This window comes from Camelus ferus, chromosome 34 (assembly GCF_009834535.1).
Source record: "Camelus ferus isolate YT-003-E chromosome 34, BCGSAC_Cfer_1.0, whole genome shotgun sequence".
Lineage (NCBI taxonomy): Eukaryota > Metazoa > Chordata > Mammalia > Artiodactyla > Camelidae > Camelus > Camelus ferus.
In genome coordinates this window covers 428,272-442,002 of record NC_045729.1, presented here as the reverse complement: position 1 = coordinate 442,002, position 13,731 = coordinate 428,272, and the positions used below count along the sequence as shown (strand labels likewise).

The window sequence follows — 13,731 nt, the reverse complement described above, 5'->3', positions numbered from 1 at the left end:
AAGACTGACATCTTCCCAGGTCACCCCTTAGCCATCTGGGTTCAAATCCAAACTTTGCATGGCATTTCTCAGTGTCTTTCTGATTTGACTATTGATCCAATGCCATTCTTCTGCCACTCTCCTTCCCCTGATCACTAATTACTCTCTCATGATTTTGTTCAGGCTGTTTCAAGCAGCTCCAGTGCATTTTCTCCTCTCATCTGGCTGCCTGGCAAATCTACATTCATGCTTCATTAACTAGACCGAGTAGCACCTCTCCTCTGAAGCTCTCCCGTTCTCCTTTGTTCTAAGGGCTTTTAAAGCACACCCACCACCATAGCACGAGTGCTGTAATGATTCATTGGCCTAAAAGCCTTTATCCCAAATGTTGGACACATGATGTGTTTCAAAATTATTATTATTTGCTTTTGGATATCAGAAAGGTAGTAGGGTACACATTATCTAGGGTAACATCTAGTAACCAAATACATTAATATATCTGTAATAAAATGTACGGATTAGTCACACTGAATCTGAAACTGAAACTGTAGGCAGCTTAATGCCAAACCAATGTAGGTAAGGTGCTGGTGCCAAACTGGATAATTTACAACATAATTTTCAGTTTCCAGAGGTTTGGAGGTTTCATAATTGGGGATAAGGAATTGTGGATGTTTACATATTTTGCTCTCCAAATGCTCTCATCCTACCAATACACTCACTCCCTTTATTCCTTTTTATTTTTAGTGTTCAGTGTGTATCACATGTTCAAAAACATTTATGGAGCTACTGAATACATACTTTGGGAAGTATCTGAAAAGATATGCAAATGCCTGTGAATTTCAAGGTGGCTGGATAACTAAAAATTGAGCGATATGAAGGAAATATGCAAAAATCCTTATTCTAGGAAAATGGTATAACATACTGTGGAACCATTCAGACCTGGGTTCAAATGTCAACTCCACCACTGTGTGACTTTGGGCAAATTGTTTGGACTTTAATAACAGTCTCAGTAAAATAGGGGAATGTTTATTTCATCAGAATGTTGTGGGGTTTATATAGAAAATGTATGTAAATTATTTAGCATCATAATTTGCATAATAAGTACAACAATGGGTTGCCACTATTATCAATGATCTTTTTTTTCTTTAAACAAGAGTACCTAGGGGAAAAGAGGCGTGGGTATGGATTGAGTATGAATTGAACGCTGATTCACAGATCACTAAGAAGAAAAGTGATTCTACTGCTGTATGTATGGCATTGAAAGGAATGAATTTGTTTATAATGGAGACCAAAATTTCTAAGTAAATATTAATGTTTCAGAAGCTAATAAATACCATTCTATTTTCCTACCCATTTGTGCTCAGAACAACTGAGAGACACAGGTAGAGATTAAAATACCAGGAAACATCATCTTAGGTCTATCAGAAAGTGAACTTGCCAGCACATCACCTTGAATTAACTGTGGACTTGCCCGTACAGTCACAGGCCTGGCTGGACAACCATCAGTGTTCCCCATGGGCACTTGACCCTGTAAGGTTTACTATAATGAAGAGTAGAGAATAGTTCTTTCCTGAGGGTATCAAGCTTATGCCCCAAAAAAGGAAGAAATAGATAAGTCATTTCTTAGAGATGGGATGGGCCAAGATTCTATGATTATTCCTCTCTTGTAGCTCCTTCCATCTAGAAATGCAAAGTAAGGGGGAAAGGGATTTCCCTACAACAGCAAAAAGTAAAAGAACTTCTATGAATTAGAATCTTACCCAGAAAACTAAAACTAAAATTATAAAAACAAGCTTACTGTATTACATAGTTCTACATTGCTTATTACTTCAATCATGACTAATTATTTAAAAATATTTTTAAAAAACAAAACCAAGACTTTAATTCTTAGGTCTTTATGATTATTTTTTTCAACAAAATTTGTTTACTAAGAATCTGACTATCAAAAGATGAAGGGAGGATCTGTGAGATCAAAATTCATCAAAGTGTCTAAAATGATTTTTTTATGATTATGATTCAACATTTAACTGTGACATGGGGGATGGTATGAGTTTGGACTTAGTTCAAATTAAAATAAGCAGTCCCAGAAACATTTTTAAGTCAAGGTTTTGAAATGGTTGGATATATACTTCAGAAATATTCTGGCTAGGCAGAAGAGTGGAGGCCAGATTAGAAAAGGAAAATTAGTTAACAGATTATGGTAGTCATCCGTATGAGATCACAGTGGCTCTGAACAAGGGTTGCTGAAATGAGAAAAATAATAGATTTCTGGAGATAACTGGGAAATTAAAAGTTCTAGGGAAGAAGTATAAAGATTGAAGGACCAGAACAGGACTCGCTGGGAGATGAACAGGACTAAAGTAAGGAAAACCAGGACTTCACCTTTAGCTGAACTGGGGTGGGAGCACTTGTGTTCACACAAGCAGAAATTTTGAATAAGGTGTTGGTCACACATGATTGCCACTCAAGATAAAACTGGAGGAATTTCTCAAATAGTAGAATCTGAACCCATGAAAGAGAAGATTAAAAACTCCAGAGAACCCTGAGTGCACCAATACTGAAAGACAGAGAACTTGAAGGAACAAAGAATGCACATTGAAGACCAAGAAAGAGCAGATGTATGAAAAAAATGAGATCACCGTGTTTTCATAGAAGTCTGGAAAAGAGTATTTTTAAGAAGTGGTAAGCAGTATAAAAAGTTAAAATAAGTTTAATTAAAACAAGAGTTGACAAGTAACCATTAACTTGAACAAATAAGTCATTAGTGAATTCGACGAGACTAGTGAAGCAGAGGCTGTGTTAACCAGATTGACGCCATTTAATGGATAAATAGGAGTAAGGAATTGGAGTCTGTGAATGAAGATAGTTCCTTTAGGAACCTGTATTTAGGAAAGGAGGAAGGAGACAGCACTAGAGCAGCCCATGAAATTGATGGAGGTGTTTTTATTAGTATGTGCAATATATTTTAGCATGTTTCAAAATTTATGGAATGGAGTGAGTAGCCAAGAGATATGAAATTAAGCAGAGTGAAAGATTAATTGTAATGTCTCATAAAAGGTGACAATGGATGGATTCTGAAGCAAAGGTGAGCGGTTTGGATCACTTCTTTCCTTGTAGGAAAGAGATGGTTCTGGAATCAGGTAAGTTTATAGGTATAGGCTGGAAGTCAAGTGAATTCTTGTTTATAATGTTCTCTACAAAGTACGAGTTAGGATCAACAGCCACTTATTTTGGGATCTTTGGGAATAATCTGAAATATTTAATAGAGTGGGAAAAGTTTGAACTTTAGAGAACAGGAGAAAACTGAATAGGAAAACATGGGATGTCTGGTCAGAATTGAGGGTTCTTTTGAAAATTGGAGACTAAGAATGATACCGGTCTTCTTGGTTTTAAAATCTCCTAAATTTTCAGTTTCTCTGGTGTATGAGCAGAGAAGAAGATTGATTTATCCATGAATGAGAACCCCCTACCCTCTCAGGCGAATGTGATAAAACTCAAAAGAAAGTGATTGCAAGGATGAAATGATGTATGCTAAGCACAACACCGTATTTATTGACAGGGAATTCACAAGGAAGTAGAAAAGTGCATGAAGTTTCCCAATGAGAGAGAGAAAAGCACAGCAGGTTTGGGTTGGAGATTGGGATATCTGAATTTATACTTCTAACACAGCACTGTTGACAAGTGTTTGGGCATGACCATAAAAGCCAAGGTAACGGAGAGAGGAGGAGAAGGCCACCGGAGGAAAGGGGCCAGCCACTGGGGAGCCAGGGTGATGAATATGCATGGATTGCCTTCTCCACTAAGACTTTGATGTTACCCACTGTAATAAGCAAACTGGAGGAATAGGATCTCTCTAGCACAGACTTTCAATGTCTCTGGATAATCAAAGAGAATCCATTATATGCCATTCATTGAGTGATTATCTCAGTAAGAATCACAGTTCATGAAATTGACAAAAATTAGATTACATTCAAAAATAATCAGATTTAAAATTGCTCAAACTCTGGTTTCATCACACACATTGGCATATATGGATAATTGTTTCCACCACTATCTATAGACATCTGTCTGTCTGACTGACTTGATAGCTCTGACCCATTTTTAGCTATAAAGATGTCACTCTTACCATGTCTTAATATCTCAAAAAAGTGACATAGTTCTGAAAACACTAAAAAGACCACTTTCATCAGAAAACAGTAAGCCAAAAAAATGCCAATTCCTCAAACTTTTAGCAAAATAGAACTTTGCTGAAGTATATGATTAGGTCATAACATTTGCACAGTCTTGATCACCATGGATTGTACATTCTGTTAGATCTAATTACCTATTACCCATGCAGATAACGATGCAGGAAAGAACAGACCAATTGGTGTGCTTTCAATTCTAATTCCTGCTGCCTTAGTTGATAATCCTGTGTCTTTTCTGTATCACTTTTTTAAATTTTAGAATTCTAGTTCTTTAATTTTTTCAAATGTGCCAAAAAGTTATTTCTGAACTAATCTGAAATTATAATTCAGTTCATGTCTATTCCAAGCCTTTTGTTTCTTTGGTTGATTCTCCATTGCTGCCTGAGGACTGATCACATTTATGGCAACATTCTGTAGAGAGTGAGCAGTCATAAAACTCAGATCAGCACCTCTTATTCAAAGAAAGCTGAGGAAAGCTGCCTCTAAAGTGAAAAGTTTTAATTATCTTTGCAGTTAACTTACTCATACTCTTCATACGGTGTTACTATAATAGGGCGTAATTCTGACACCCATAACAGAAGACCAAAATAATAGCCAGTTAAACGTAAGGTATAAAATAAAAATTCTATGTGATAAGAAAGCATCAAGCCATAATTTCATTTACAACATTCTTTTCCCCTTTTTCATACCATATAAAATAATGGTGCATCTTATAATTAACAACATCTTAGATTCAATGAAACATGGTATCAAGTATGGTACCAGACATGGTATTAAAATATCCAGGGAGAGGTTATAGCTCAAGAGGTAGAGCACTGGCTTAGCATGCTTGAGGTCCTGGGTTCAATCCCTAGTACCTCCTCTAAAAATAAATCAAACTTAGTTACCTCCCCCCCACCAAAATAAAATAATTAAATAATATAATAATAAATAAAATATAAAGCTATTTAAATAAAAAAGAAATATCCAAATTTATTTTTAAAATCTTTATGTATATTCATAATTGAGTAATGACTTATAATCTGTGACTGTATATCAATTCCACCTTTACATTAACTTGAACAGCTATGCACAACAGTTAATTACTAGTACCAGGACATTTTAATGTCCAGCACAGTGGTTTTCACATGGTACAAGCTGAATAACTATTTGTTGAATAAAAGTATAATACTAAAACCACCTCTCACATTAACAACTCATACTATAACATATTTGAGATGATAATAGGCTTCTTAATATTGCTTTGTCTGTGACTATAAATCTGTGACTACTGAAACAGAACTAAGGAAATAATGGAGACTGAAGAGAAAATAACAGTCTTCATTGTTTAATTAAAATCATTCTGCAGTATGGACAAGCTGATATTTACAAGGCTTTTAAAACTGACTGTAATGTTCTCTATTCAATAACAGAATGTTAAATTAAACAGTAGATCATAACACACTTCGGGATCCATCTGAGTGAAAAATAAAGGTTAATATCAGTTCCTTTTTCCTCTCACCACCGCTTGTTGATAATGCTGCCTTCTAGCTCTTAGGCCATCACAGCACCATTCCATGAAGGAGCGTGTGCGCGTGTGTATACTGTGTTACATATTATACACATGTAGTATTATATTTTCTGATAGTCTACCTAAGCCATGTTTAATGTCAGCTCTTACAGCTTTAGTGGCCACTTAGGGTAATTAAATTATGAGGGAAAAAAATTACCTTATTTAGATAATAAGCAGCAGCTATCTCTTCTGTCAGGGATTCAGTTTCTAAACTTGGTCAGTGTTGGGCATTCCACCAAAAGAGGAAATTGCTATTGTACAGATTAGAAACAAACAAAATAATTCATTGACCTTTAATAGTAACACTCCTCATTAGGAGGTCTATTTTCTTGGAAACATCCATACTATTATACTTCGGGACCTTTGAACAAATGACTCTCAGCTCTTTTCCATTGTAGTATTTTGTCTCCAATGCCTCATAGTGTTGAATTTTAATAATAATATGGATTGCTAATTACATAACCTAGTCAAAATATAGTAGGAAAATAAAACGGATGAGATTTTAATAAATTATTTTTCTAATTTTAAATTATCAAAAAACAATTTAGCTGATAATTGAGTTTTCATCTGTTTTCACCATAGGCTTTTTAATGAATGTATAAAAAGAGCTCTATTGCTAATTACATGAGTTCAAAGTTGTACATTTCAAGCACACCAAAATTGTTTACATGATGTTAAGGTTGAAACAAATCAATTATATTTGGCCAAGAATATGAGTAAACACTAGTGCACACTTAAGCGCATATGCAGGCATATACTCAAGTAAATACACAATGAAAACATTGTGTCTTATATTTGGATGACAGCAAGCCTCAAAAAAAAAAATTGGGGATTTGGGTCATAATGCACACTGAGAAATCTAATTGATACCTCCCAATATGCCACTAATTATAGTCAATAGCACAATAATAAAAAGCCTTTCTTTACAAACATTTGTTCCATTGCCCTTTACCACCACGAGTGTCTCCAGGATCTCTTATTATTCCTACTTTTTGTTGAGCCTAGGACAGGATCTAAGAAGCCCTGAGTTCTTATCCTAGCTAAATCACTAATGAGGTGTGATTTGAGGGGAAGCTGTTAACTTCTCCTCCCTTAGTTTTCAAAACTGCAAAATGATGATTTCTTGTTCTAACGGTAACGACTAACAGAAATTTGAATAATGATTATGATTATTTCTCCCATGCTACTTTCTACTTAAGCAAACTAACAAGGTTCTCTTTTACTATTGTAAATGGATGTATTAAACAGATATTCCCACTTTTCTAGAACTTTAATAAACTCAATACCTTTATTATGTAACATTTACAAATTTAGCCATGGATCATAGTCCTACCTGAACACACTCTGAGGAAAGTCAATGGACATCCACACGATGTTCAATTGCCTTTTCATGAGTATGTTGACCATTATATCCTACCTTTTAAATGCCTCGAGTGCTCTAATTTTTGCCATTATCAGAAAGCTAAATACCTGGTAGGCATATCTACATAGGATACGTACTGGACGCTGTAGACAAAGATACAAATATATACAATTTAGGTTCAGAATGGATTTGGAGATTATTAAATAGCACCCATTGCTATACAAATAAGTATACTGAGGCTCCTTGAGGATAAACACGTTAATTAGTTATTCATTCTTTCATTCATTCAACAAATGTTTATTGAGATTCTTAAAGGAGCCACAGGTTTTTCCAGGCACTGAGGATAAAACAGTAAATAAGCCACTTCCCTTAAAAAGTTTAGTCTATTGAATTAACATGTATGCCATTAGCAGAATAAAATGTAGATCAGAACACAATTATGTTTTCAAAGTATAGATTATTTTAATTGGCATTGGACATTTATTAAACATTTATGATAATGTTTATTTTCTGCCATAATCTTGTACCAAAAAAATTTGTAAATGAATGCAGATGTATCCCAAATAATGGCCTTTTTTTTTTCTTTCCATAAAACAAAATTACAATGATGATTAGCTTTTAAAGAAAATGTGATCAGAATGAAATGGACAGCTATATACTTTGTATATTAAATCATTCTTGAAAGAATCAGATTTCAGAGATTCACAGCTCATATAAAGAGGAAATATAGGTCTCAACTTGTCTTAAGGGGGAGAAAGATTACGGCAAAAAAAAAAAAAAAAATCCTGTCAATACTGCCAAAATATTGACATCTCAGAATGAGGAATAATAGATGTTTGCTGATACCTGCGTGGCCTTTGAAGCCAAGGGAGTTGTCTATTTCCCTTTGAAGCAAATGAGACTAAGAATAATGTGCATTGATGATCACATAAAAATGAGACTGGAAGTAGTAGGAACTGGACATTCTTCAGTGGAGTATCAATGTCTGGGAAGAAAAAACCCTCTAGGGCATATAGCTCTTCAGATGGGCTGATAGTTTTGAATTCTTTGTGGTTCAACTATAGGTTTCAGACCTGTAAGTCTCAAGGAAAACTTTCTACTAAGTTTCTAAATTGTAATTCTTCATACAATCATTAGAATGTGTAAAACTCAGACACAAAAAAATGAAATTAATTATGTAATCATTTGCTTTATACTTGTAGGAAAAAAATCCTATGAAGCCCCCTCCTCATTTTAAACAATTATGGTAGACTTATTCTCGGGGGAAATCATGATGTAATATTAAAATTTTTACTTAGCCGTCTTTTTTCTTATTAGTCCAGTAACTTCAATGAAATTGTTTGCCATACACCTACCTGTCCCCACAGCTAAGAAACTGAAGAACATATATCTGAATTTAGAAGAATGTGTTTAAATTTTTATTTTAGAATTCTCAGTACCAAATTAAAAGTGTAAAAATGCAAATTTACAACATTGATGAATTAAAAGTTTATTTAAAATATTTAAATCATGGTTAGGTCTATACAGCTGTGATGTGACTGTGAGCTTAGGTGGGTTTGATCAGCTGCATTTATGCGGTATGTCTTTCAATCACCATGGTTTCCGAAAACCTCATAAGCATCTGGATATGGAGCAGCAATTAAATTCTGACCGGAAATGAACTCAAATCCAGTTCAAAAACTATTATGTATAATGCATCACAGTACATTTAAGGCCAATTGCTTATTCTGTATTTTCCCTAAGTATTCTAATACTAAATCATATTGTACGTTAATGACTTAGTGGGTAGACTATCTATTTAGGGGTAGAGGGAGAATCAGTGGTAGAATGACTGCAAAAATTTGATTTTCCAAAGAAATTCCATATGATGAACTTTCTAGTGTGCTAGTAATGATGCCTTCAATAGTCTCTAATAAACTATTCCAAAAGAGTAAATTAACTGGTGTTGTCATCTGCAGTTAAGCTTCATAAATTTTACTAAAGCAGAGGATCTGTCAATTTGCTTGTTTGATCCTCAAGACAGTAACACTGCTGTAGCGGGACTTGAATTTGCCACCTATGGGCAACTATTGACATTGCATTTACAACTATTTACATAGTATTTGCATTGCATTAAGTTTTATAAATAATCTAGAGATGAGTTCAGGGATATGGGAGGATGTGGCTTTAGGTTATATGCAAACACCACACCACTGTATATAAGGAACTTGAGCATCATGGATTTTGGTTATCTGTAGGGGCTCCTGGAACAAATACCCCATGGATACCAAGGGAGGACTGTACCTGACATTCTTTCCCTCTGCCCCTATGTGAAGGAATCTAAAAATATACACAATCTGCAAACCTGCAGCTGTCACCGCACCTTTGGGGTAACTGACACCATCTGGGCAGGCAGTGCTGACAGACATTTAAAGTAAAAAAACCACTGTACCATTCAATGTCCATGTCCTCCTACAACTATGTCTTTCTCATTAAACAAACAAGTAGGACCACCTACCGGAAGTATGTTATGTAGGGATCTTTAATAAAGGGCACAAGTGCATATGTTATAAAAAAAAACCTACTTTAAAGAACAAAGTGAGGCTGGGTGGCTAATTACTGTAAGTTAAGATTTGGTAACTAATCTTTAATCCATTTCATAGCTCTCTATTGGTATTGGGAGTTTATTTGCAGATTAGAGTATTTTACTTTCAATGATTGTACAAATTTACAAATAGAGAATGTAAATCAATCTTATGCCTCTTTATATCTTAGACAATCTTGTAGAATGTCTTTTCTAGTGATAACCATTCAATAAATAGTCTTATATTAAATCAAATACCTTATTTGAATAGCATATATTTTCCCTTAAGGATGAAAAAATATCCATGTGATTGTTTTAGGCTATTTTTTGCCCACTTTTTGCTCTCAAGGGGAAGTCCGAGAGGAATTAGGGCTACAACTACTTCTGCTTTTGACAAGCTCAGACAATTCATATATTGTTTGACCTCAAACTGCTAGTTGTGTATTGATAAAAGATTTAGGAGCTAGTATTTGGTTTCCAATCTTCAAATTTTCTTCATTATCAGTCAATTCGAGACCCAGGAAATCAATCCTTGGTGTATGATCACGAAGGAGGGGGTGTGGGGTGGAAATCAGTACTTTTATCCACAGCATCAACTATTAAACGACCACGTATAGGTCTTCAAACTTAAATACTCTCATTTCTTCCACTGCAGCTTTGTCTCCGAGTCTTATCTTTAGCGCGCGTATCATCAAAGGCATTTCACAGGAGCTTATTCCATCATCACAAAGGACTTTAAGTTCTCACTATTTGGAGTGTTTACCTCATGCTTAGCAGCTGTACACATGACACGTATACTCAGTGTTCACTCAGCCCCTTCCACGAATACAGTTTCATAACTTCCTAGGAATGTAACACCCACTGAACAAATGGAAAAAAGCTCATTGTCTGTTGCGATTCACAAAATGTCTAAGTTCTCAGCACATGCACTGCAGCAATTATGCATCATTCCACTCCAGGGCATCTTCTCCAGTTCTGCCAAATGCAGATAGAAGCTTCTCTTGGTTCCTGTTGCCATGATCAGAGGTTTTTCACAAGGGCAGATATTCCACCTAGATAATGGTATGTAAAAGCTAAGCCACACCGATTCCCCACCTCCATCCCCTCTCCCTTTGCCTCTGGTGGTGGCGGCGGCTGGGGGATCACTGACAGTGGGCTCCTCGCCTCCTTCCCAACGCGCAGGCTTTTCCACCGTCGCGCTGCGCACTGAGCTGAGGTCCAGCTCTACTTGTTGCCCTGGCTACCCTTAACCCACCAAGGCCGCCGCGGTCCTAAAATGACAGGAGAGCAAAGAGAGAAAGAAACAAGGCACTACAGAAGTAATGGCAACCTTCCAGCCCGATGACGAAAATCTGAAGCCAGTTTGTCTCCCGAAGCAACAAGTGACCCTCTCACAAGGGACTCCTGAAACCACGGGGCCCGCAGCTCCCGAAATCCATCTCGCCCGCGTCCACAGCACAACAGGCTGCACAAATCGCCTCTCCCCCGAGCATGACCAAAACACTGGCTCTGATACGCCCCCCACCCTCTTTAAGAAAAACCTGTCACCTGAGACTTCTTTCCGCCTCCAGAGTTCTGCTGCTCGTTGTGCTCTTGAGCCCACTCAGGGTTTTGGCAAGTTTCCTGAAGGGGCAGAGAGGATGCCTGTGTGTTGGGATGCGTATGAGCGCGTGAATGGAAGGGATTTATAACCTCCTCCCCGTCTTCCCACTTAATTATGTATCTGCGCTGAGCCTTACTTGTCGCCTCAAAAAAATGGAAGTAATCCCTGCTGTTGCGCCAAAGGCATCACGAAGCCCTGGAAAATCATATGTATTACGTGAAAGAGCTCTGGCACCGGCACATGCTCCACAGTTTGCGGTCGCGGGTTGCCCCTATCGGGATCCTTTCTGCTCTCGGGGAACCAAGGCAGCCCCGTTTGCTTGGCGGTTCTTGGCGCCCAAGCACGTTTTCTCCGGCCCGGTCCCTTCCCCGGGACGAGCGAGGGCAGCCGGAGTCCGATGGCGAGCGGCCCCCGCGGGCAGCGCTCGGGGAACCGTCCCGGCGCCGCCGCCCGCGCTCGCCTCTCGGCTCCGGGAGGGCGATCGGAAGCGTGGGAGAGCGCGGGAAGAGGGGGGTGCGGGCGCCTGGGAGCGAGAGACGGTGCCGGCTGGCGAGGAGCGGACCAGAGACGCGGAAGAAGCCCGGCAGACGGAGACGAGGAGACAAAACCCAAACAGCACGCGCGCAAAGTCACCAGGCGCGGAGAAGGAAGGAGCGAGGTAGGACAGGAAGGCGCCGCATCCCAAAGATGCCCGGGCGCGGCGCGGCCGGCGCCGGACCCGGGAGCCCGGAGCCCATGCCAGTCCCGGGGGGCTGCGGGGTCGCGAGCGGAGCCCTCCCCCGGTTACCTGTGCTGCCGCCGCCCTGGCTGCCCCTGTCCGGGGGGAAGATGCTGGAGCACTTCTCCCACTCCACCTGGCCCGCGAAGCACAGCTCTGTGACGATGTGCAGCGCCTTCTGGCACAGGCTGCTCACTCCGTCCTCCTTGTGGAAACTCATTGTTTGGCCTCGTTTACCCCCGGGAGCCGTCGTTTCCCCTTCGCGTCACCTCTAGGCTGGCCCTTCTGGCGCCCTAAGCCATATCCCGCCCGCAGGGGCTCGGGCCCGCCAGGGAGCGCGCGGCTAAGAGGCGGCAACTCTTAGGGGCCCCACGTTGGCCCCATGGCGGGAGCGGAGGGCTCGGGAGAAGGCGCAGAGGCTGGGGCAGGAGCGGCGCGAAGCGGCGGCGACGCGAGGTTTTCGGGAACTCTCACGCCGTCCTAAGGAGCCAAAGCAAGCTGCAGAGAGAGACCCGGCGTGGAGCGCGGAGGGGAGGAGAGGACGCAGAAAAGCTAAAGCCCTCGACTCGCACAAGCGTTTGTGTTTGTGGCGGGTGCCTGGCAGCGGCGCGTCCAATCGCAGCCTGCGAGGGCCCGGTGACCCCCGGCGGGATGCGCGATCCCCCTTCTCTAGTTCGGGGTGGGGTGGGATTGGCACTGGGGGAGGGGGCTCTGGCGCGCCTGCTGGGCTCGCCTGCTGAGCCCCGGGGGTGCTCTTCTGTGCGCTCTGCGCCGCAGAGAGATCTCGATTTTTCTCCGTACCTTTCCCAGCATCCGTACCCGGTACCCCAGTCTCCTAATCACCCCAGGCCTACTACAGATATGTGCTGCTGTCTGTGTTCTATCCTGTTCCACTTTTCTGAAAAGTCATTCCAACTGAAAACAAGCCGGAAAAAATTAAATTGAAGAAAATGAGTAATCAAACCAGACGTCTATAGAAAGAAGAAAGACGTCCCTGGAAAGTATTTTTAAAATGATTTCTAATCATGATGGTTTAGAGACAATGTTTAACCGGAGAGATCTTTTCATTACTTGTAGTGAAATTCACCATAAGGTACATTCACTGTTTACCCAGTTTAGTTTTTCTTTATGCGTAAATAAAGTGAATAGGCAGATTTAAATGTATTGCCTTTCTGATTTTTTGTTGTTTGTTTATTAACCTTAGGAGATCACAAAATGAAATGTTATTTGTTTTCATGTTAAGTTAGGATTCTGTCCATTAATCTGCAACTGGCAATTGAAATAGCAATAACCTGACCCTTTTATCACCCTGTTTGTTGACTGGGGAAGAAAAAAAAAGCACAACCTCAAAGTTGAGAAGTATGTTTTATTTGGTGGACCTTCTGAAGCCTTCAAGCCCAGGAGACAGAGGGACTGCTCTGAAGAGATAAGGGAGGAGCCAGAATACACAAAAGTTTTTGCAACAAAGACCAGGTAGTCAGAACATCAAAAGATTACTGCTAATCAAAGAAAAGTAGATATTTCAGGGTAAAGAACTTAGCGCTTTTCTGTGTATAGGAAGATGCAAGAGCCTGGGCTCATTGAAGTCATTCCTTGGATATGCACTTTAGCTATCTGGAGCAGTATTCTGTTTTTTCCCATCCCGAGGCCCCTCTGGGTGCACTGGGGTGGCTGCAGTAGCTGAGGGCTTGGCAGCCCTTTGTCTCCATCCCGAGTTCCTTCAGGGCTCCCTTGGGGCGTCTGTAGTAGCTGGATGGCTGCAGCAT

At 39.8% G+C, this 13,731-nt stretch overlaps 1 protein-coding gene across 1 annotated transcript in view; it reads right to left on the bottom strand.

Moving 5' to 3' along the window:
* Window positions 1-12,755, bottom strand: part of SYT10 (synaptotagmin 10) — a 58,975-nt gene extending 46,220 nt beyond the window's left edge. Inside the window, exon 1 of the mRNA XM_006184254.3 lies at window positions 12,035-12,755. Coding sequence (XP_006184316.1) covers window positions 12,035-12,185 — 151 coding nt within the window. The 5' untranslated portion in view covers window positions 12,186-12,755. The remainder of the gene's footprint in view (window positions 1-12,034) is intronic.
* Between the last annotated feature and the right edge of the window lie 976 nt (window positions 12,756-13,731).